The 24,488-nt window shown below is 49.8% G+C and overlaps 1 protein-coding gene across 2 annotated transcripts in view; it reads right to left on the bottom strand.

The window, feature by feature from the left end:
* Positions 1-24,488, bottom strand: part of LOC148539269 (arylsulfatase H-like) — a 67,732-nt gene that overhangs the window by 15,568 nt on the left and 27,676 nt on the right. For both annotated transcript variants that reach the window (XM_088451530.1, XM_088451531.1), the window contains one exon: positions 5,309-5,445. In XM_088451530.1, coding sequence (XP_088307656.1) covers positions 5,309-5,445 — 137 coding nt within the window. The remainder of the gene's footprint in view (positions 1-5,308; positions 5,446-24,488) is intronic.

Genomic DNA, 24,488 nt, shown 5'->3' on the forward strand with positions numbered 1-24,488 from the left:
CCGCCCATACCAGGATCTGAGACACCTCTACGAGAGCCTCCCGACTTCGGGTTTCTCCTTGCCTGTTTATGTAGGCCACGGTGGTAGCGTTGTCCGACTGGACCTGCACCGGGCGACCCTGGAGAACCTGATGTGCCTGCTGGAGAGCATTGAAGTTCCAAGATATTTATTGGAAGCTCCGCTTCTGTCGGCGTCCACCTGCCCTGGAAAAAGTGTGGACCCGAAACTGCTCCCCAGCCCCGAAGACTGGCGTCCGTTGTCAACAGGACCCAATTCGGTACCCAGAACGGACGTCCCTTGCTGAGATGGGTCGTCTGCAACCACCAGGCAAGGGACAGGCGAACCTCCGGGGTGAGCACTATCGTCTGGGACTTTAGAGACTGAGGCAGCCCGTTCCACTTGGACAGGATCAGGTGCTGCAGAGGTCTGGAGTGAAACTGGGCATATTCCACCATGTCGAACACCGACACCATGGAGCCCAGTAACCTCATCGCCAAGTGTAGAGACACCCGGCGGCTGTGCAGACAACTGCGCACCCTCGACTGTAAAGCAGAGATCTTTTCCCCGTCACAAAGATCCTTTGCTGTCCCGAGTCCAATAAGGCTCCGAGGTGCAGAATCCGCCGAGACGGGATTAGAGTGGACTTCTGCCAGTTTATTAACCAGCCGTGCCGTTGCAGTAGCGCAATGGTCAGGTCCAAGTGGCATAGAAGGAGCTCTGGAGATCCTGCCACTAATAAAAGGTCGTCCAAGTACGGCAGCCGCAGAGAAGCCGCCATGACCGCCATCACCTTGGTGAACACACGCGGTGCTGTCGCCAGGCCAAAAGGTAACGCCCGAAACTGAAAGTGGTCTCTGCGGATTGCAAACCTGAGGAACTGTTGATTGCGCAAAAGAATAGGGACATGTAGGTAAGCGTCCTGTATGTCCAATGACACCATGTAGTTCCCAGGTTCCAGCGCCAGAATGATGGACCGTAGGGTCTCCATCCGAAACTTCGGCACCCGCAAAGACTTGTTGAGAGCTTTGAGGTTGAGAATCGGACGATACGACCCATTGGGTTTCTGCACCAAAAAAAGATTTGAATAGAAACCCTGGCCCCTCTGGGAGAATGGAACAGGCACTATAACTCCAGCCTGGAGCATAGTGTGCAAGACCTTCCGCAGCTCCGTGGCCTTGTTCCGGTCTGATGGTAGACCCGTGGTGAAGAATCGAGCCGGAAAGAGAGGGCGTACCCGTGGGAGACCACCTCGAGAACCCAAGTGTCTGTCGTGGTAACCGACCAACACCGGGCGAACTGCAGCAGGCGGCCTCCAACTTTGGGATCCCCCAAAGGGAGGCCCAGACCGTCAGGCCGCAGGCTTGTCATCTGGCTTAGGCATGGAGTACCAGACGTCCGGCCCCTGCTTCCGGGGCTAGGCCGATTTCTTGGGACCAGCCTGTCGAGGAAAAGACTGTGGTTTGGGCCTGCCCTGGGCCCTATTAGACCGAAAGGACGATGGTCCTGAACCAGAAGGAGCAGCGGCTGACGGGAGACATGCCGATTTGGCTGCCGCCAGCGTGGCCACAATCTTGTCCAGATCCGGACCGAAGAGAAATTCTCCGTTAAAGGGCAACGCCTCCAAACCCTTTTTGGAATCAGCGTCCGCCTTCCAGGATCGCAACCACAAGGTGCGACGAGCAGCCACCACTGCTGAAGAAATTCGAGACACCAGAGTACTAATGTCTAAGGCCGCCTCGTTGATATAAGTGGCCAAATCACGGAGATTACCAATCAACTCCGCCTGATCGGCCGGACAGTCGGAATCAAAAGACGCCTCTAATGAATCCGCCCAGCGCTCCATCGCTCTGGCAACCCAGCAAATGGCCATAGCCGGCCGCGCTGCCCCCCCCGCAAGGGAATAAGCGGACTTCAGGCAGATCTCCACCTTGCGGTCCGTAGCATCCTTAAGGGAGGACATGGATGGCATCTGCAATGTGGCACTACGGACAAGACGGGTCACGTGAGAATTCACCTGTGGAGGGGATTCCCACTTAGCAAAATAATTATCCGCGAACGGATAAGCCACTGCCAGGCGTCTCTGCGGCTGGTATCGCTTGCCAGGCTGTTTCCACGCCTCCTCTAAATGGTCCACTAACTGACCCGAAAGAGGAAAGACCGTGGCGTCACCCTTCACATCCTTAAAAAAGGCATACTTGGATTTAGCCACTGGGCGAACTTCGTCCTCAATCACCAAGGCTGTGCGGACTGCCCGAATAAGTCCAGGAATATACACCTTGGACCTAGCGTCAGCGTCCTTAGTATGGAGAGGTTCCTGATCGTAAGGATCCAGAATCTCCCCATCATCAGACGTCCCTTCGTCATCCTCATAAGGAGCCGACAGAGACGCCACCGGCCGTTTATGTGGCCGCATCACAGACTCCCCTTGCAACACATCCGACAAGTGCTGTACAGAACTCGTCAGGGAGTTAACCCACGCCGGCTCCTGAGAAACCGGGAGAGGGAAAATAGGGAGACTGCGGGGTACCACCAATTGTCTTGGGAAACCCTGCATGGGTGACGGCACCACTGACTGCTGGGACAAACCCATCTGCGTAAACGCTGGCTGCGGAGCTAACTGGCCCACTAAAGCTGTTAGCGCCTGAGCGAAACAAGCCCAGGGCGGCTCCTGTACCGGTGCTGTAACCGTAAGAGGCCGCGCCATGGACAAACACTGCCGGCAAAGGCCCTCCGCGCTACCCTCCCCCTCCGCTAAAGGTACTTTACACGTAGTACACTGTAGCCGGAGAGGAAAATCACTTTCAGACATGATGGTACCAAGTATGTGACCCCTCTCACCAATTGTATTTTAAAGAGGCGAGAGACCACCCTGCAGCACCGCAAGGGCTTAGCAGAAAGAACAGGGACAGTAATAAAGCTGACAGTCAGAATAGAAGATACAGGCAGCAGCGCTAGCACAGTCACATACAATGCATAAGAAAATCAATTCCTGCACTAACCAGCGCTGATCACTCAACTACGCAGACACAGAGTCTGGTAGGACACAGCGCTGCATACACAGACCTGACCACAGTGGAGGAGAGGTATGCGGGGGGACCCAGACCACGATGCCTCCGTCCAGGCTTCCAGCAGCATTCAGGAAGATGGCCGCCGAGGAGCAGAGAGGAGGCTGGCCTGGGGGAGGAGCGCTGCCACAGGGCCAGTCGGCAGTGTGCAGAGAGGGCTGTGTGCAGCGGGGGAGGCGCCGGCTGTGAGACAGGGAAGGCGCGCTCCCCTGGCATGCATTTAACCCCCGGGACACCACAGCGCTACCGCTCTGCTGCGGTCCGCTGTCCCAGGGGATAGTGGAAGCGCAGGTTACATACCTGGCTCCACGCTGCAGCCAGTCCCCAGGGAGCCCCCTGCCTGGGGACTCTGGACCATGTAACAGCGGGGACCCTACGCGGGACCCCACTGCTTACCTTGCTGTCCCCCTTGATTCCGGCCATGGTCCGGAACATCTGGGGTCACCGCTAGCTGTGACCCCAGATGCTCACCAGCATCCCCGGATCGGTACCGGCGTTCTGGTACCGGCGGGGGTGTAGGGAAGACAGCATGGACGTCAGGACTGACTGTCCATGCTGTACATCCAGATGTGCAGCCACAGCTGCATGCAGGAAAACTTCAGGGGCTCTTCTTAGCCCCCACTCCAACAGGTGCACCCAACTCCGGCTGGGCACCAAACTAAACTGAGGTGCCTTGGCTCGGGGGCGGGGTATAGGAGGGGGACCCTAGTGCATCCTGGGAGGCTGAAAGCTTAACTCTATGGTGCCCGATGACTGACGTCACACCTATACCCCAAGGTATCCTGTGGATACCCTATGGACCCTGAAGTAGAAAATGACAAGGTCCAGTCCCCACAGTACAGCTTGGATATCTCTTTGCCAGTTTAATATATTATGTTAGTGATGGCAAGATGTAATACAGCATAATGGGCTTGAATCACTACGGATCGCTATTGTGATTGCAGCTGCAATTATGCACGCAGGTCCACTGCGAAAATATGCTAATAGGTTTGCCGTTGCAGTACAACATAAGGACCCCCACTTCCCCTTACTCACATACGTAATACTTAGCAAAACAGCGAAACCATCGGTAACATCGAGTACCATCGTAGTCTCATGCAATATTGCACAAGGTCACCACCCCGTCACCACCCCCAAATGGCAAATGGTCACTTCCTGTCAATTACACTGCGATGGGTCTGCGTAGCGTGATCGCAGTGGAGTCTTCGCGCACTGCAATGAATATGCATGCACACTCATTTATTGTTAAAGGGTACTTAGGCCCTGATTCAGACCCACTCGCAGCCGCTGACCACTCGATAGGTCTGTGGGTGTTTTTTTTTTTGTCTCCAGCCGCTTGCAAAGCTGTGGGAGCCCACCCACAGCTTGTGTGAGCGGCCAGAACCATCAGCCTTGTGACGGGCCCATGCATCAGGGTCTACCTGCCGCAAGGCCAAGTGGACTTCTTGCTCTAATAGAGCAGGAAGTCCACTACTGACATCAGTAGTGATGTCAGTTAGCCCACACTACAAACACCAGGCTTTCCTAAGGGAACGCCTGCGATTCGACCAGCCACCCCCCCCTACCCCCCCACAAAACAGGGGTTGTTGCGAGCCCCGTATTGACTGAATTTCAGTCGCTCGGCGGGGCTCGCACATGTGTACACCGGACACGGCTCAATGCGCAGTTCCAAAGCATCGGGCCACTTGCGAGCGGCTCGGAATCGGGGCCTTAGTGTGACACCATTCCCTTGCACTTCCTCCTGCAGTCCCTGTATTACCAGTGCATACACTAACAATTTACAGTCATACCTCCTGATTTGTGTCACACTACACTCTATCAAGGACTATTTCAGGAGTAAATAATGTGGTCTCTGCCGACTCATCAATGATATTCTCACCTCAGGCTATAGGAGGAAGGGCCAGTCATGCAATCACATATACAGTAGGACATTATAGTAGCACACTGGTGGATGAGCAACATAGTGGAAGGATCTACAATATATCAAATGGTTTCTAAGCAGCTGGCAGCTTTAGAGAGCACAGATCATGCTGTAATCACAATCAACACTTGAACCTGCAAAGGGACCATTACTAATAAAAGTAAAATAAGATAGTTAAGTTTAGACAGTGAAAGCAATTGTGTCATTAGTTGCCACAGGAAATATCACAATTGTGCACATTGCACTATTCTATTAAATAAATCCATTTGTTTCCAATGATCTTTGAGGGAGTAGTAATAATATATTATAATATGGAATTTACCAATCATCCAGTCCACTTCCTCTACATTGTCTCCATACAAATCATGCTTGCTCCTTCCTCTAAACGTCTTGGTGGTGTAATGAGGAGTGTGTATATGCAGAAATGATACAAAGAGAAGAAAGGGTCCATCTTTGTTCCTGAAACACAAGTAGGATACAGAGGAATACATATTTGGCCTGATGCATAGCCATACACAATCCGTGGGAAAGGCCAATGTTCATGTAGCGGAGTGATCATTTGCAACTGCGCAAACACTTCTGAAGACCCCTACCCACAGAGTGTACGCGCAAAAGGTGCCGCTGCGATCGATTCAGATGGTATCAGAAAGGTGTTGTAAAAGTGATGGGCGTTCCTGGGCGGTGGCTAGAAATGTATGAAATAATGGGCCGTTCAGTGGGCATATTATGGGAGCGTCAAGGGCGTGTCAATGCAAGTGGCTGCGTTCACAGATGCACAGCTGCAACCATAGAGGCCGTGGTCAGATGGAGAAACTGGACCTGCCATAGGTCTGGTGCAATTTTCAATGGTGCCACCAATGGTGGCGTATAAGGGCGCACCGATTAGTATTACAGCGTGCACGTTGTTAAATGAAACTGGAATATATAATTCTTATTTTCAAGCATTATTCCCACTTTGTAATTTTATACTGACTGATTCATTACGGATCTCAACTGCAACAGCATACGCAGATTGGCCGATGGTGCGTACTGCGCATGCACTGCAGTGCGCATGCGTGAGTTGTCATTGAGATCGCACTGTGAGATACAAAGCCATCGCAGATCAAGGGACGGGATGTCAGCGTTTGGGGGGTGGGGGTGGTGATGGGGGAGTGGTCAGAGAAACGCAGACATGCCTGTCCGCTTGAACGCTGTTGCATGGGCGTGCATAAATTAGCCACTGCAACGGCATATGCAGCTTGAGTACTCATTGATGAGGTTAGCAATTTCTGAGTAAGGTCAGACCTGTTGTAATTGTGTGAGTGGCTGATGTTACTCCATGTTCTCGATGTATACGCAGGACTGAAAGGCATTAAGGATGTGAGATAGCGGTAGTACGACTAGTATTTTGACACAAGACTAACCATGTTGCCTGCTAAGCATTACTACTCTATTATATGTGATAAGTGTTCCATGTGTATTACCAAATGTATCTATACTGATTAAGCATCACTGTATAAGAAATAGATCCTGATTATAGGTTACTCTCCTGGAAAGCCAAACTGAACACATGCTTTATTTGCATACATTTGGTCCTATGTGGTTTAGCATTACCTAATAAGCACTATTTAGATAGCTATTCTTTGATATGCTTAAACCTGGGATATACTGAATACATACTCTATCTGCAATATCTAGTTTCCGGTGATTCTTTTATGATTCACATGATATAATATGGTAGGCTTAGACCTGGGATATACTGAATACATGCCTTATGATTTTCCAATGATTCACAATATAGTATTCTCAAACTTGAGATATACTGATTACATGCTCTATTTGCAACATATGGTTCTACAGTTGTACAAGTGTCACATATCAAATTAAACCGCACAGTCTCCTGGTGAGACAATGAAAAAGTTGCAAGGGACCAGGCGGTTCACTCACACCAGGCATATCGCGCTGCATGGAGTATTGAGGCTAGATGAGAAAGGACACATCTCTATGTGGTTTACCTGTACATTTATTGATGACCCCACACTGCTGATTAACTTCTTATGTATATTTATTGAACAACCTAAACCTTATGGACAATTAGACAGTGTTTAATGCAGATATTTTGGTTTTGATTGTGCTCATTTGATACCTAGCATCATTAATTTATTGCACAATCATTGACCTTGAGTGACCAATTTGCTCATTTTGATATATATTGTTCAGTTTGTGAGCAGGTGTCTTTTCTTTTAATCTGAGTGTCCTTAATCTTCTTATTTCGTTCACATATATTTTTGCTGTATTTCACGTACGTCATTGTCAGATTGCTCTGGCATTTAGAGAATATTTTTTATTATACCAATAGGGCAACCAGCCCAGGTTTATACTGTCAATATCTGAATTAATTGATTTTTCTTAGTGTGAGAACGACTAGGACTTTGCCCTTTCTTCTCTAAGCTTGTCTGTTATAAGTGTACTTTAGGTCAAAACAATTACTTAATAAATTGTGCTGACATAGACCTTGTCATATGCTGTGATGTCATGTGTGCCCTAATTAGAGACACTTGTCACCCCAATGTGTGCTTCTGTGTATCTACTTATCATAATACTGTCAAATACAACAAGGGTTAAACATATATGGAATAAAGTATATTAAGCATTTCATTTATAACAGACCCGAATTATAAAATGTATATTTAACCCATCATAATATTGTCAAATACATCAAGGGTTTAAACATATATTTAAAATATGTAAATCTATTAAGCAATTCATTAAGCACAGGGAGAATATAAAAACTCCACACTACGGCCCTGTGTGGAGTTTATATATTTTCCATGTGCCTGCGTGGGTTTCCTCCCACACTCCAAAAATATACTGGAAGGTTAATTGGCTCCCAACAATTAACCCTAGTGTGTATGTATGTGAGCATGTGCGGTAGGGAATATAGATTGTAAGCTCTCACTGGGTCAGGGACTGATGTGAATGGCAAAATATTCTCTGTAAAGCGCTGCGGAATATGTGTGCGCTATATTAGTAACTGCTTTATAATTTTAATTATTTATTACCAAATACAGCCGCAGTTGCACATAGAACATAGACATGCCGCATATCATTTTAATCAGTAGAAGCTTGTGCATTTTATTCACATCACTGTGCAAATAAGACGCAGGTAAAAAGTCGCACAAAAAGATGCTCGGCGCTACAGAGTTACTCCACGGCATGGCGTGACTAGAAGGGCTGTTTAACGCGCAAGGGGGCTAGATGTATGTGGACACATCTGTCATTTCACTTTAAATTGAACATTTTTTTGTAGCCCGAGAGGTAGAATCATTATTCATTTGTGAAACAGATTATTTATTTCATCATAGTGAGTGGGTGTCCTTTATTTTAAATTGAATGCCCTTTTGGCTTTTCTATTTAGTTATATTTTTTTCACTAATATTTTCTCTTTCTTTCACAAATCTCTTAAATGGTCAGACCACTCTGACATTCAAAGAATACTATTGGTTTTATCTTTTAAGGGTCCATGGTTATACGGAGATCCGTGTTCATACTTAAATTATTGAATTAACTCAGAGTGATAACCCAGCAGGACATTTTGGCCTTTGTATGTCATTAGTGTGATGTAGGTCTAAATGTTTGTAGATAAACTAATAAAAATGTAATGTAATAGACCTCTTAAATGTTTGATGTCTTGTGTGCCCCGCTTTAGAAGTACTTGGCAAACTTGTATGTTCATCTGTCTATTACTGTTTTAGTTCTGGGAGCAACCCGCATCCTTGTGTACTTTTATAACCTTTATAAGGTGGATAACAATTCAATTCATACCAATTGCTAGGGCCACATGCCCCAACTCTCTATAAATTAGATTACTAGTAACATAGCGGGAGCCGGACAGGCGCTGTACATATCTTAGGTGTTGTTATGTGCACCTATAGAGATAGATAGATCGATAGATCGATAGATAGATAGATATCCTATCTATCTAAGAAAAAGGTAACTATGGGGTTGATTCTGAGTTGGGGGCAAAGCAAAAAATTAGAGTTATGGTAAGAATTTACCTTTGTTAAATCTCTTTCTTCGAAGTCCATAGAGTCCACAGGGAGACCTTGGGGTGTAGGTGATGGGAACCAATCTGGGCACCACGCAGTTAAAACTTTCAGCTCCCAGGATGCCTTGGGTCCACTCTCCCTAAACCCCGCCCTCGAGCCAGAGGCACCTCAGTTGGTAATAAGCCAAAGGCCAGAGGAAGATAAGAGCGAAGGAAGGCTGGTACACTCAAGAAACACTCTCACAGAAAAGGAGACTGGAAACTGGTGACCACCAAAATCGCCCAGGTGAGTCAGGGCAGTTGCCCGGTGGACCCTATGGACTTCGAAGAAAGAGAGTTAACAAAGAGTTCTTACCATAACTCATTTTCTTCTTTAGGATCCATAGGCTCCACAGGGAGACCTTGGGGATGTCCCAAAGCAGACCTTTTAAGGGTGGGGATACTCCTGCGCTCTGAGGGGAATCCGGTGCTCAAAGGAAGCATCCTGAGAGGCGAAGGTATCAAATGCATAGAACTTTAGAAAGGTCTGGACAGAAGAAACCACATTTTAAACCCTTATAACTCAAAAACTACATGGGATTTATAAAAAAATGTTTATTGGAGACACACTTTTATAGTATTAAATGAGTGAGGAGTATAAAAGTAAATGTTATTTTAATTGTGCTCACTCCCAAGACTGCAGTGCTGACTACACGTCGCATGTCAAAGGTGCATTGTAGGTCTGCCGGTCATGCATTGCTCTGTAGACCTCTTAATAGAGATCTATTGTTCATATTTCCTTATTTGGAGGTCTGCTATAACTGTGTTCACTTTCCGTGCACACCACTGCACCACAGATGTATTACTGTCCCTCATTACTCATCCTTAAGACATGTTTGCAGGCAATTGTAGAGACAACTGAATACATTGCTCTGTGAACAATGTGGAGCTCACCCCCAAAACAATGATTTTATTGATCATTACTCAGTCTGCATTTCCTGAACTCTTTAATTTAGAATGAGAGAAAGAGAAAGAGAGAAAGAGAGATTATGTTCCCTGTCCACCTGTATCATTGCATGCCCAAGTTAGTGTACTGTTGAGTAGAATCGCTGGCGAGACTGAGCGAGTTTGCTGCTACAATTCCCCTCACATATTGTACTGCACACCTCGTTGTCTTGCGAGAGAGACACGATCTAAGATGGAATTCAATTGTTTTCGCCTGCAACTGGTGGTTCCGGGCGACTGACAGAAGTTTCAATATGTTGATGGACAGGACAGGGATGCTTCTACCGTTGTCCACTGGCCAAGAAAGAAGTGTGGACCGGTCACTGCGCCCCATCCCCACAGACTGGCATCCGTTGTTAGGAGTATCCAGTCCGGGATCCAAAAGGGGCGACCCTTGGTTAGATGAGATGTCTGTAGCCACCAAGAAAGGGACAGACGCACCTCCGGAGAGAGTACCATCGTCTGAGCTCTGATCTGGTGGGGTAATCCGTTCTACCTGGAGAGGATCAACCCTGCAGGGGCCTGGAATGAAACTGAGCACATTCCACCATGTCGAATGTGGACACCATGGATCCCAGAACCTACATCGCCGAGTGGACTGACACCCGGCGACTGCGGAGACATCTGCCTACTCCCAGCTGCACCGTGGAGATATTTTCTGGAGTTAGAAAGATTCTCTGCTGGTGAGAGTCCAGAAGGGCTCCCAAATGCACCATCCTCTGTGAGGGAAGTAGGGAGGACTTTTTCCAATTGATTAACCACCCATGTGCTTGTAGACTAGCAACTGTCAGTTACAGGTGGTAGTGAAGTACTTCTGGAGAACTTGCCAACAAGAGGAGGTCATCCAGGTATGGTAGGAACTGGATACCCTGACTCCGCAAAACTGGAAGCATCGATGCAGTATAGCAAACCGTAGATAACGCTGGTGAGAAAGCATTATGGGAACACATAGGTATGCATCATGAATGCATCCTGAATGTCAAGTGATACCATGTAATCCCCAGGTTTCATAGCCAGTATGATGGATCGTAAGGTTTCCATCCTGAACCTGAGCACCCTGAGGAACTTGTTCAGAGATTTGAGGTTGAGGATAGGCCAATGAGACCCATTCCGTTTCTGAACCAGAAAGATTGTAGAATCGTTGAGATGGCGGAACTGGTACAATTACACCTGCCTGCAGCAAGGACTGTATGGCTTTCTGGATCTGCAAGGCCTTGGTCTTGTCGAAAGGAGGGCCTGTGCAGAAAAATTGGTGGGGAGGCCTTCAAAGGAATGAGAGGGCGTACCCCTGAGAGACCACTTCTCTTACCCAAACATCCTTGGTGGTTTGCCACCAGCACTGGGCAAACTGAAAAAGTTGGCCTCCAACTATGGGGTCCCCCAGGGGGAGGGTCCACCCTGTCAGGCTGCGGGCTTATCCTTCAGTTTGGAGGCCGGGTATCTAGTGCTCCAGGCCTGTTTCTAAGGATTGGCAGTCTTCATGGCAGCGGACTGCCTATGGAAGGACTGTCCTTTTGCTTTTCCTTGGGTACGAAAGGTTTGCAAGAGCAGATGCTGAGGGCAGAAATGCAGATTTGGATTTGGTCAACGTGTCAACAATCTTGTCTAAGTCTGGTCCAAACAAAATCTCCACATTTTAGGGTAAGGCCTCCAGGCCTTACTTAGAATCGGCATCCGCGCTCCAATAACATAGCCACAGGGAACGGCGGAGCAGACACGGCCGCAGCCGAGACCATAGATGTCAGTAGACAAGCATCCAGAGCGGCCTCACCGATATATGCAGCCGCATACCTAATATGGTCGATCAGTGACACCTGAATCTCTGGAACTTCCAAGGAGTCCTCAAGTGTATCAGCCCAACTCTCTATAGCCTTAGCTACCCAGGAGATGGACAGCCGGGCAACAGCTTCTGAAAGAGTATATAGACTTTAGGCAAGTTCCGACCTTCCTATTCGTAGGATCCTTTAAGGAAGAAATGGAAGGCATCGATAACGTTGCACTTTTAATTAACCGTGTAACCTGTGAATCCACCGCAGGGGGTAATTCTTCTTACAATGAACCTCAGGAAATGGGTAACATGAGGTCAAACAATTCTGAGGTTGATACCTCTTACCAGGTGATTGCCAGGCCTTAGCCATGTCATCCACCAGCTGATCTGATAGAGGAAATACTGCCGAAGACCCCTTTATCTGTTTAAACATAGGGTGTTTGGATTTAGGGGCTGGTTCGTCATCTTCTATAACCAATGCGGATCTGACCGCACGCACCAAACAGGAATATTAATCCTTGATTTAGGCTCCGCCTCTTGCTAAGGGGAGTCGGGGTTAGAGGCATTAGCCACCTCTCAGTCATCAGATAACATCTCAGATTCGGACTGCTGTGTGGAATGAGATGACAACACAGGACGCTTATTGGTCTAACAGGCTTCTCACTCTGCAACATTGTCTAAAGAGCAGTAGAGGTTGCTGCCAGACTCTGTACTGAGCTAGGGAAAACATCCACCCATGGCGGAGGTCCACCCTGTGGTAATACCATAGAAGGAATAACCGCCTGCTGTGGTACAGGAGGGGTCTGCATAACCAGTGGCAGTCCCTGTGAGGGAGGGACGAGCTGCTGTGGTACCCCCATGGGGGGAAAAACCAGCCGGGGCCGCCAGGCGGTTCACAATAGAGTGGTGTGTCGACATTACGGCCATGTGGTAGGATGTGTTTGTTGCAGTGGTGAACTTGCAAAAGTCAATAGGGGCGCAGGTCGGACTGTGGAATATAGTGCTGCTTGTTGCAGGAAGTCACTGGACCTGTAGTGGTAAGCGACCGGTGTGCGGTGCTCGGGGGAGTATTTTGGGTGCTGGTTCCCCTGGGCCTTGTGGTGGCTAATGTGCAGTCCGCTGGGCCGACAGAGTGGGAGGGATGAACCGATGGGAGTGCACACACCACAGTGCAGGACCCGGTACTCCCGCACTAAGGTGCAGCACTCCATACACCCATAACACACCCACACCCCCCACCTATATACCTACCTTAGAACCCAACATCAGCCTACCTACAATTCACCCAACATCCCCTTCACACACCCCCCCTATCCACACATCACACTTGAAAACACCACCCGCCAACACGCATGAGTGCAGTTCAACCCCCCTTTCGAATCTCACTATCATTAAGTACCCAGAACTGCAGTACTAGCGACCTTGAGCAGGCATCACACACAACTCATTACCCCCACGACACATAATTACGAGTCCCGAACAACAACACATAAAGGTGAACACACACACACCCATACATGGGTATCTTTAAAATCAGGGACACACGTTTAGATTGGTCTAATTCCTGTAGAAGGTGTTTGGCCCTGAGAGTGGAACTACAGAAAAACAGCAGCACATTCGGTCACACATATCTCCAACTGGAGAAACTGATCACCAGGGAATCCAAAGTCTGGTGGGACACACAAATACTCCAGTGTTACTTTAACAACAATCTCGAGGGGTTTAACAATTCTGGAAACACACACACAGCAAGGACAACCCTAGTTTCATGAGCCAATGGAACAGCATTTTGCAACTCATCAACCTCATCATCACACACCACAACTAGACAACAAAATCCACACACTAGACAACGATCTGGACCCCTATAAAAGCAAGGAGGAATTTAGGAACCTCGTGACACTGACACAAAATAAACTCAACAAATCAGAAGAAGCAATCATTGAAAAAAAGAAAGCCAGAATCATACGGAACAAAACCAGACACCACCAAAGCTCTCAGGAAACAAACAAACAGACACCTACCACAACAACACCACCTCCACCCTCACTACCAAGAACACACAGACCATAAATAACCCACCACATCGCCACCAGGACATACCTGATAACAACTCCCCAGGAACACCCATATACAAAAAACTCTAATTAACCTACCAACAGTACATGTCCAAGATCCACAAAATAAAAAAACCCATCAAACACAAACACCACAACAAAGACAACTACACGGACAACCAGGAACACGACTCAGACGTAAACACATCCTTTAGCATACATGAAATAGAGGACCCATCAGACACTGAACACTACGAAAATTTACCCAGAGAATCACTCAATCAAGGGTGGGTCAACACAGGAACACCTGAACAGACATCCACGCAAAAAGACACCACTCAAAATAAGCCCAACCACCACCCCCACCGTTATGTACACCCATGAACACAGAAGAGCAATGGGCACACCATTTTTTAGACCTGGAGGCAGGCAACTGGGCCTGCCTACAACCACTCGCTACGAACACCCCAAACAGGACAAAAATAAAATTAGACCAATGCAACGAGGATGTAGAGGTGGACAAACCAAAACACAGACTGTGACCAATCCCACATCACCCAATTCTACAGGTATTTTCAACCTCAGCAGCCGCACATTCACACCTCAACAAAGGCCTTAAATTCGCACCACACAACCACCTGAACAAATTTGAAGCATATCTAGATGTAAAACAGATTCATTCGGAAATTGACCCTCAAGAAATATTTTATGTCCAACCCCATCACTAAGGAACTCACCCAAAACCAATAGAAACACACAACACTAAGACCCCCCTCTACCTTCTTCCCTAGTCACCTGAAAGGACATCTCGACATACCTTTGAGCATCTAGTAACAGAAGACACTAACAAACTCAACACCCCGAAAAAACAACACAACCCTAACCTCACCTCAAAAGAAAAAAGTGCACTGAACAACCTCAAATCAGACAAAAACCTCATTAAACCGGCGGACAAAGGCAGGGTATAGTTCTATTAGACAAAACCAACTACATTTCAGAATCACTATGCATCCTTCAGGACAAAGACACATGTGTCGGGTCAGATCTCAGTATCTCATATAAGTTCAGCCAAGCACTCAAACAAATCTTACTAACCGGATTAGATAAAGGGATCCACACTAAACAGGAGTACAACTTCATACACAATCCAAATCCCGTCGTACCAGTCTTTTACTACCTCCCGAATGTACACAAAAACACGACAAACCCACCAGACAGACCCATCATTTTTGGCATCAACTCCATCTCATCAAATTTATCACAATACATCGACCATTACCTCTAACCTTTCATAAAACGACGACGATCACACCTACAAGACACCACACACATACTGAAAATTCTTGAGGACACCACCTGGGGTGATGACCACTAGCTAGTTACCAGCGACATCACATCACTCTACACGATCATTAATCACGAACAGGGACTTGACAGCATCAGACACCATCTAAATCAGGACGACACACTAGACCCAGAATAAACCACATTCATCCTTTAAGGCATAGAATATATACTCACTCACAACTATTTCTGGTTTGACTGGGACTTCCACCTGCAGAGGACCGACCCGCTATGGGGACCAAGTTCGTGCCCGGTTATGACAATCTGTTCATGAGCACATGGGAGGACTCCCACATCTGGACAGGTCATGGCTGGAATGCGAACTTGGTCCTGTGGACTAGGTACATTGATGACGTCCTCTGCATCTGGAGGGGTCCCCAAAACACACTCCGCGACTTCATCCAATACATCAACAATAATGACAAGAACCTCAAGTTCACAACACACTACAGTCAAACATCAGTTAACTTTCTCGATCTGGAAACATACAATCGACAACCATCAGATACACACAAAAACCTTCCAAAAACCCGTAGACGTAAACAGCAGTGGTCATCACCCCACTTGGCTTGACAACATCCCCACAGGACAGTTCAAACGCATCAGACGCAATTGCACAAAACTCACGGATCAGAAACAAGCCAACGCCCTCAAACAACAATTCATAGATAAGGCCTACAAACCAGACACCCTTGAAGCTACAATCAGAGATAGGAAAAGACAGGAAACCACTTTTAGAGTACAAACAACGGACACAAACCACACAGAACCACGTCCAATTCATCACACAATTCAATACCCACGCGGCACATATAAAAACAATAATCAACAAACACTGGCACTTACTACGGGAAGACGAACAACTCACAGACATCCTACCCACCAAACCCAAAGTCATCTATCGCAAAGCCCCAACATCCACAACAAACTTGTTTTCAATCACATCCCACCCCCAAGCCTGACACAAAGCACCTTAGACAACTCCAAACCAACAGGAGGTTTCTTCCACTGTGGCACATATACGAACTGCATAACCCTGAAACACAGAAGCACCACACCATTCTCATCCACTTCCATACCCGCCAGCCCGCCACCTTCCCTCACACACCCAGATTTCTACACACACCCTCAGTTACATAAAATACAACACCACATCGACAGCCACAGACTTTATTAGGCTACGCTGCCTACCCACACAACCCTCCCCGCCCCCTCCGGGGGCAACCTAGGGATACCGCACTTTACATTACCACAAGAGCCAACCCATCACCAGCCTCCCCTTGTCTTCACATGCCCCCGAGCAGACCCCCTCACGCCCATCACACAGCACCCATAACAGAAGCAGCACCTTTACGAGGTACAAAGAACAACAATTGCCCGCACCTCCCTAGCCACCAGCATCACACATCGACATCCTGCCCCCATCACACACCCCTGACCCCCCCACAACCTTTTAACTCACACCATGCATCGTTACACACACTGCACCACACACCCCACTATTATAGATATTCCAGCACACTACAACAAGTGTATTGCACTCCTCCACCCACACACATACAATCAGTCCACACATATTCCCCACATGCCACAGACCACCATCCCCCCTCCACGACACGACCCCAGCCCCATTCCGCCAGACAAAATCCACATTATCAGTCACCACCCACCACGTAGATAACATCAACACTACCAGTCACCACCCACCACGCTCCCGCCCGTCGGTCCTACACCCGGCACCCCACAGACATTTGTTTGGAGCCCTTACTACACCTACACACCCCCACCATATGATGCTTCTACTCACCGTCACCATCCCCTTCCCCCCCACGCCTATCCCGTAGCGCCATCACATGTTTACCCACAACAGAGAATTCCTGATCTGCCCTCACACTATTCGCCACCTTAGCATGCCACGCAACCATGCAAACCAGGCAATCCCCACTCGCCCCCGCATCAGCTTTCGTACGGCACATGACCAGCTGCAGGAACACACGCCCATTTGTGTCCATACCCACCACGCCCCCCATCCCCATTGGCTGCACTCTGTCCCACACACGCACCATAGGTGATCCGTCATGACTCACAACACCACAGATCGTCACCCACCATCTCTCACATGATTGGCCGCACGTCACCTAACAACGAACCCACCCCCGGAAGTTCAGTACATAACACATAACACCTGCACAAACATGGTCTTCCCATAACCTCCTTGAAGAAGGCATACCTTGCCGAAACGCGATCCCCACTCCCCACAACAACCGGCCTGCATCCACCGATGCACCCTCTCTCCACTAGGGACCGCCGTTGTTCACGGCCGCCCCCACCCAGCAGCAGGGCGTACTCTGGCCGACTGCCGTTTACATCCTCCAGTGACCAACCCCACCAGCCTCCCCACGATTGCGTCTCTGCCACGATTGTCCCAGGCAGACCACCCTCCGTTAGGGTGGGCCCTTCGACATTGCAGCTCAGGAGTCGCACTCCCAGCAGTTCCCATCTCCCGCTCTGTCGGCCCAGCGGACTTCACATTAGCCACAAGGCCCAGGGGAACCAGCACCCAGCATACTTCGACGAGCACCGCACACCGGTCGCTTACCACTACAGGTCTGATGACCTCCTGCAACAAGCAGCACTGTATTCCACAGTCCGACCTGCGCTCCTATTGACTTTTGCAAGTTCACCACTGCAACAACCAGCATCCTACCACATGGCCGTAACGTCGACACACCGCTCACTCCAAATCCTACTGGTAGGTAAGTACTCCGAGACATTCTCATCACCACACAGGACGCCGCCTCGGTGCTCCAACCGCACCCATGAACTCTACCACCCACCTCCTGAGACTCCATAGACTGTAGACCATAGGTCCAGCAGGGGATATTGCCAGTCACTGAACCGCACGTCAAGGAGCCCCCTGAAAGGGTCCACCAACCTCCCCACCCAGAGTCTCATCCTTATCCACACCCCCCACATTGCCCGGGAACTCATTGGAGCAGCACTGTGACTTCTCCAATAAAAGATTTCACCCCCACATTCTGCCTGGTTTTTTCATTTTTTTAATTTCATCTCATATTCCGCTCTCCATTTCCCTCCTCCCTGTACTCACAAACCCCACACTGCACTCAGCAACCATACCATAACAGTCAGCACCATAACACCAAGGAAGAGCGCTCCTTACCCCCCCTTTTCCGAATTCGACAACAGTGCAGGATCCGGTACTCCCGCACTAAGGTGCAGCACTCCATACACCCATAACACACCCCCATACCTATATACTTACCTTAGAACCCTACATCAGCCTACCTACTATTCACCCAACATCCCCCCTTCACACACGCCCCCTATCCACACTCCCACACACTACCACCACAGCACACTTGAACACGCCACCCGCCAACACACATGAGCGCAGTTCAACCTCCCTTTTGGTCAACAATAAAGGGAAACATATGCGAAAAAGTCACCCAAGGTGGCTCCTGCATTGATGTCGGGGAGTTCGAGGAAACTGGTGCATTACAACACCTCACAAATCCCGAACCACATCCTCCTCACTGAAAACTGCAGTACATAATCTAAAAGACTGCGGTATGGGTACAGGTATGTGTTCATTGCCTGCGTCAGACATGGCTGCAGGGTAAAATGATGCACGAACTAGTCTGAGCGATCGGGAAGCTCTCGCTCGACCAGCATAGTCAGCCCAGTCGAATGAGTGACAGGAAAGGCCGTGGGTGGTAACAGCGGCAGGCCACTGGAAACGGGGGAGTGGAGGTGCGAACGCAGGCGTGTCTGAGAATCTTAACACTGTGTCAGAGACGTGCATAATTTAAAGGCAGCATCATAGTACACGTCACCTGGTTGTATTTCACACTGAAGTGCTCTCAGTGCTTGTGGCAAGGTATAGTCAACCTCAAGCGCTGCGAGCACATCCAAATGTGCTCGATGTACCAATGTTTTCATGCTCTTCCTGGAGATGACGTGCGCAAGTGGGCATCTTGTGAATGGCTGGTGGGTGTCTGCATACACAAAGTGAACGCACTGCAAGACAGTGGGCATGCTAATGCCTTGCCGTGCGATCACCTGCCTTGCTGGGCGTGCGCTGGATTTGCATACGCTGGGAGCGAGCGGCCGCATCTAGCGAGCGGCTCTGAATCAGGGCCGGAGTACAAAGCAGCCACGAGTATAAATACTAACAGGGAGCAATATACTGTCTTATGCTAAGGTAAGCTGCAGGAACCTGTTGCCTAAATATGGCACAGTGCAGTACACAACAGTATGTGACAGATCTCACAAATATTGCACATACAAAATAAATATATTCAGATATGAACCACCCTAACAACACCTGTATTAGGGCAGAATGAGAGAAAGGGTATAGCCAAAAGCTGACAGAAAGAAAAAAAAAAAAAAAGATACAGATAGATAGCGCTAGCACAAGTCACACATACAATGTAGGAAGACTATGCAAAGCGGCACTAAACTCAACTACACAGACACAGTGTCTGGTAGGAAATAGCGATAATATGAGATATGGTAAGAACTTACCCTTGTTATCTCTATTTCTACGAAGTCCATAGGGTTCCACAGGATACCTTGGGGTATAGGTGTGACGTCAGTCATCGGGCACCATAGAGTTAAGCTTTCAGCCTCCCAGGATGCACTAGGTCCCCCTCCTATACCCCGCCCCCGAGCCAAGGCACCTCAGTTAGTTACCAAGCCATAGGCCGGAGGAGGAGAAGGAAGAGAGAGAACAAAGATATGGACACATACAAGAATCACATTCTCACCAGAGGGAGACGGAAAACCGGTGACCAGAGCAAAGCCCATCTGCAGCACAGGTGCGACAGGGCGGGAGTCCTGTGGAACCCTATGGACTTCGTAGAAATAGAGATAACAAGGGTAAGTTCTTACCATATCTCATATTTTCTACTTCAGGGTCCATAGGGTATCCACAGGATACCTTGGGGATGTCCCAAAGCAGTATCCTTTAAGGGTGGGGACGCTCCTGTGCAGAAAGGAGAATCCGCCGCCCGAAGGAAGCATCCTGAGAGGCGAAGGTGTCAAACCTGTAATACCTCACGAAGGTATGGACAGAGGACCACGTAGCAGCCTTGCAGATCTGGACTGCAGAGGCACCACATCGAGCTGCCCACGAAGGACCCACAGACCTAGTGGAATGAGCCTTCACAGAAGGAGGAACCGGTAGGCCTTCATGAAGATAAGCTTCAAAAATAGCCATACGGATCCAGGCTGCCAAAGTTTGCTTTGAAGCAGGCCAACCCTTTTTACGGAAGCCATAGAGGACAAACAAAGCGTCCGACTTCCTAAACGAAGAAGTGCGGTCAACATAAGTCCTTAAAGCCCGCACAACATCCAAAGAGGCCTCACCCACGGAAAGACCCGGTGAGTTAAAGGCCGGAACAACGATCTCCTCGTTAACATGAAACTGGGAAACAACTTTGGGAAGAAACTCGGGCCGAGTGCGGAGTACTGCCCTGTTCCCATGAAAAACCAAGAAAGGGGGTCTACAAGAAAGAGCCCCTAACTCAGAAACACGTCTGGCCGAAGCAATAGCCAGAAGGAAAACAGTCTTAGCTGTTAGCCATTTAAGATCCACTGATCCCAGTGGTTCAAACGGCGGTCCTTGGAGAGCCCTCAGGACCACAGCCAAATCCCAAGGCGCCACAGGTGGAACAAAGGGCGGCTGAATGCGGACAACACCTTGCATAAAGGTGCGCACATCCGGGATTGTAGCAATCCTACGGTGAAACCAGACAGACAGGGCCGAAACCTGTACCTTCAAAGAAGCAAGGCGAAGCCCATGATCTAGTCCCGCTTGCAGGAAGGCGAGAATCCGAGACAGACGAAACTCCCGCGGTGCATAACCTCTCGGTCGACACCACTGGAAGAACGTATGCCACACGAGATGGTATATCCTCGCGGAAGACGGTTTCCAAGCTCGCAACATGGTACGCACCACAGAGCTGGAAAACCCCCGGGACCTCAGCATGGCCGTCTCAACAGCCACGCCGTCAAAGACAGCCGAGTCAGGTCCGGGTGACGACAAGGACCCTGAGACAGGAGGTCCGGCCATAGCGGCAACCACAGAGGACTGTCCACGGACAGACCCTGAAGGTCTGAGAACCAGTGCCGTCTGGGCCACGCGGGAGCTATCAACAGGAGCGTCCCTCCTTCCTGTTTGAATTTCCGGATTACCCGTGGAAGAAGGGAGACCGGAGGGAACAGGTATGCGAACCGGAACGTCCACCGGACGGACAGAGCATCCACCAGAGACGCCCCTTCGTCTCTTGTGCGAGACCCGAACACCGGCAACTTGTTGTTGTGCCGGGACGCCTTGAGGTCGATCTCTGGAAGACCCCATCTGTCCACCAGTAGTTGAAAGACGTCCGGGTGCAGGGACCATTCCCCCGGATGAACGTCCTGGCGACTTAGAAAGTCCGCCTCCCAATTGAGCACTCCCGGGATGAAGACCGCTGATATGGCCGGAAGTTTGCGCTCCGCCCAAACCAGGATCCGAGACACCTCTACGAGAGCCGCCCGACTTCGGGTTCCTCCTTGCCTGTTTATGTAGGCCACGGTGGTAGCGTTGTCCGACTGGACCTGTACCGGGTGACCCTGGAGAAACCGATGTGCCTGCTGGAGAGCATTGAAGACCGCATGGAGTTACAAGATATTTATTGGAAGCTCCGCTTCTGTCGGCGTCCACCTGCCCTGGAACAGATGTGGACCCGAAACTGCTCCCCAGCCCCGAAGACTGGCATCCGTTGTCAACAGGACCCAATTTGGAACCCAGAACGGACGTCCCTCGCTGAGGTGGGTCGTCTGTAACCACCAAGCAAGGGACAGGCGAACCTCCGGGGTGAACACAATCGTCTGGGACTTCAGAGACTGAGGCAGCCCGTTCCACTTTGACAGGATCAGGTGCTGCAGAGGTCTGGAGTGAAACTGGGCATATTCCACCATGTCGAACACAGACACCATGGAGCCCAGTAACCTCATCGCCGAGTGTAGAGACACCCGGCGGCTGTGCAGACAACTGCGCACCCTTGACTGTAAAGCAGAGATCTTGTCCTCCGTCACGAAGATCTTTTGCTGTCCTGAGTCCAATAAGGCTCCAAGATGCAGAATCCCCCGAGACGGGATTAGAGTGGACTTCTGCCAGTTGATTAGCCAGCCATGCCGTTGCAGCATGGCAATGGTCAGGTCCAAGTGGCGTAACAGGAGCTCTGGAGATCCCGCCACCAATAACAGGTCGTCCAAATACGGCAACATGCGGACTCCCTGCAGCCGCAGAGAAGCCGCCATGACCGCCATCACCTTGGTGAAAACACGTGGTGCTGTCGCCAGGCCAAAAGGTAACGCCCGAAACTGGAAGTGGTCGCTGCGGATTGCAAACCTGAGGAACTGTTGATGGCGCAAAAGAATAGGGACATGCAGGTAAGTGTCCTGTATGTCCAATGACACCATGTAGTCCCCAGGTTCCAGTGCCAGAATGATGGACCATAGGGTCTCCATCCGAAACTTCAGTACCCGCAAAGACTTGTTGAGTGCTTTGAGGTTGAGAATCGGATGATACGACCCATTGGGTTTCTGTACCAAAAAAAGATTTGAATAGAAACCCTGGCCCCTCTGGGAGAATGGAACAGGCACTATAACTCCAGCCTGGAGCATAGTGTGCAATACCTTCCGCAGCTCCGTAGCCTTGTTCCGATTTGATGGTAGACCCGTGGTGAAGAAGCGAGCCGGGGGTCTGTGCCGGAAGGAGAGGGCGTACCCGTGGGAGACCACCTCCAGAACCCAAGTGTCTGTCGTAGTGACCGACCAACACTGGGCGAACTGCAGCAGGCGGCCTCCCACCCTGGGATCCCCCAAAGGGAGGCCCGGACCGTCAGGCCGCAGGCTTGTCATCTGGCTTGGGGGCCGGACGTCTGGTACTCCATGCCTGCTTCCGGGGCTTGACCGATTTCCTAGGGCCAGCCTGACGAGGAAACGACTGTGGTTTGGGCCTGCCCTGGGCCCTAGATGACCGAAAGGACGATGGTCCAGAACTAGAAGGAGCAGCGGCCGAAGGGAGACAAGCCGATTTGGCTGCCGCCAGCGTGGCCACAATCTTATCCAGATCCGGACCGAAGAGAACTTCTCCGGTAAACGGCAACGCTTCCAGACCCTTCTTGGAATCTGCGTCCGCCTTCCAGGATCGCAGCCACAAGGTGCGACGAGCAGCTACCGCTGCTGAAGAAATTCTAGACACCAGAGTACTAATGTCTAGAGCCGCCTCGTTGATGTAGGTGGCCGAATCACGGAGATTGCCAATCAACTCCGCCTGTTCAGCCGGACAGTCGGAATCAAAAGAAGCCTCTAATGAATCCGCCCAGCGCTCCATCGCTCTGGCAACCCAGCAAATGGCCATAGCCGGCCGTGCTGCCCCCCTGCAAGGGAATAAGCGGACTTCAGGCAGATTTCCACCTTGCGGTCCGTAGCATCCTTAAGGGAGGACATGGATGGCATCGGCAATGTGGCACTACGGACAAGACGGGTCACGTGAGAATCCACCTGTGGAGGGGATTCCCACTTAGCAAAATAATTATCCACGAACGGATAAGCCACCGCCAGGCGTCGCTGCGGCTGGTATCTTTTGCCAGGCTGTTTCCACCCCTCCTCTAAATGGTCCACCAACTGACCCGAAAGAGGAAAGACTGTGGCATCGCCCTTCACGTCTTTGAAAAAGGCATACTTAGACTTAGCCGCTGGGGGAACTTCGTCCTCAATCACCAAGGCTGTGCGGACCGCCCGAATAAGTCTAGGAATATATACTTTGGACTTAGCATCAGCGTCCTTAGTATGGAGAGGTTCCTGATCGTAAGGATCCAGAATCTCACCATCATCAGACGTCCCTTCGTCATCCTCATAAGGAGCGGACAGAGACGCCACCGGCCGTTTATGAGGCCGCATCACAGACTCCCCTTGCAACACATCCGACAAGTGCTGTACAGAACTCATCAGGGAGTTAACCCACGCTGGCTCCTGAGAAACCGGGAAAATAGGGAGACTGTGGGGTACCACCAATTGTCGTGGGAGAACTGCATGGGTGACGACACCACAGACTGCTGGGACAAACCCATCGGAGTAAACGCGGGCTGCGGAGCTAACTGGCCCACTAAAGCTGTTAGCGCCTGAGCGAAACAAGCCCAGGGCGGCTCCTGTACCGGTGCTGTAACCGTAAGAGGCCGCGCCATGGACAAACACTGCCGGCAAAGGCCCTCCGCGCTACCCTCCCCCTCCGCTAACGGTACTTTACACG

This window comes from Taudactylus pleione, unplaced genomic scaffold, assembly GCF_031769625.1.
Source record: "Taudactylus pleione unplaced genomic scaffold, aTauple2 ptg000026l, whole genome shotgun sequence".
NCBI classification, from domain to species: Eukaryota; Metazoa; Chordata; class Amphibia; order Anura; family Myobatrachidae; genus Taudactylus; species Taudactylus pleione.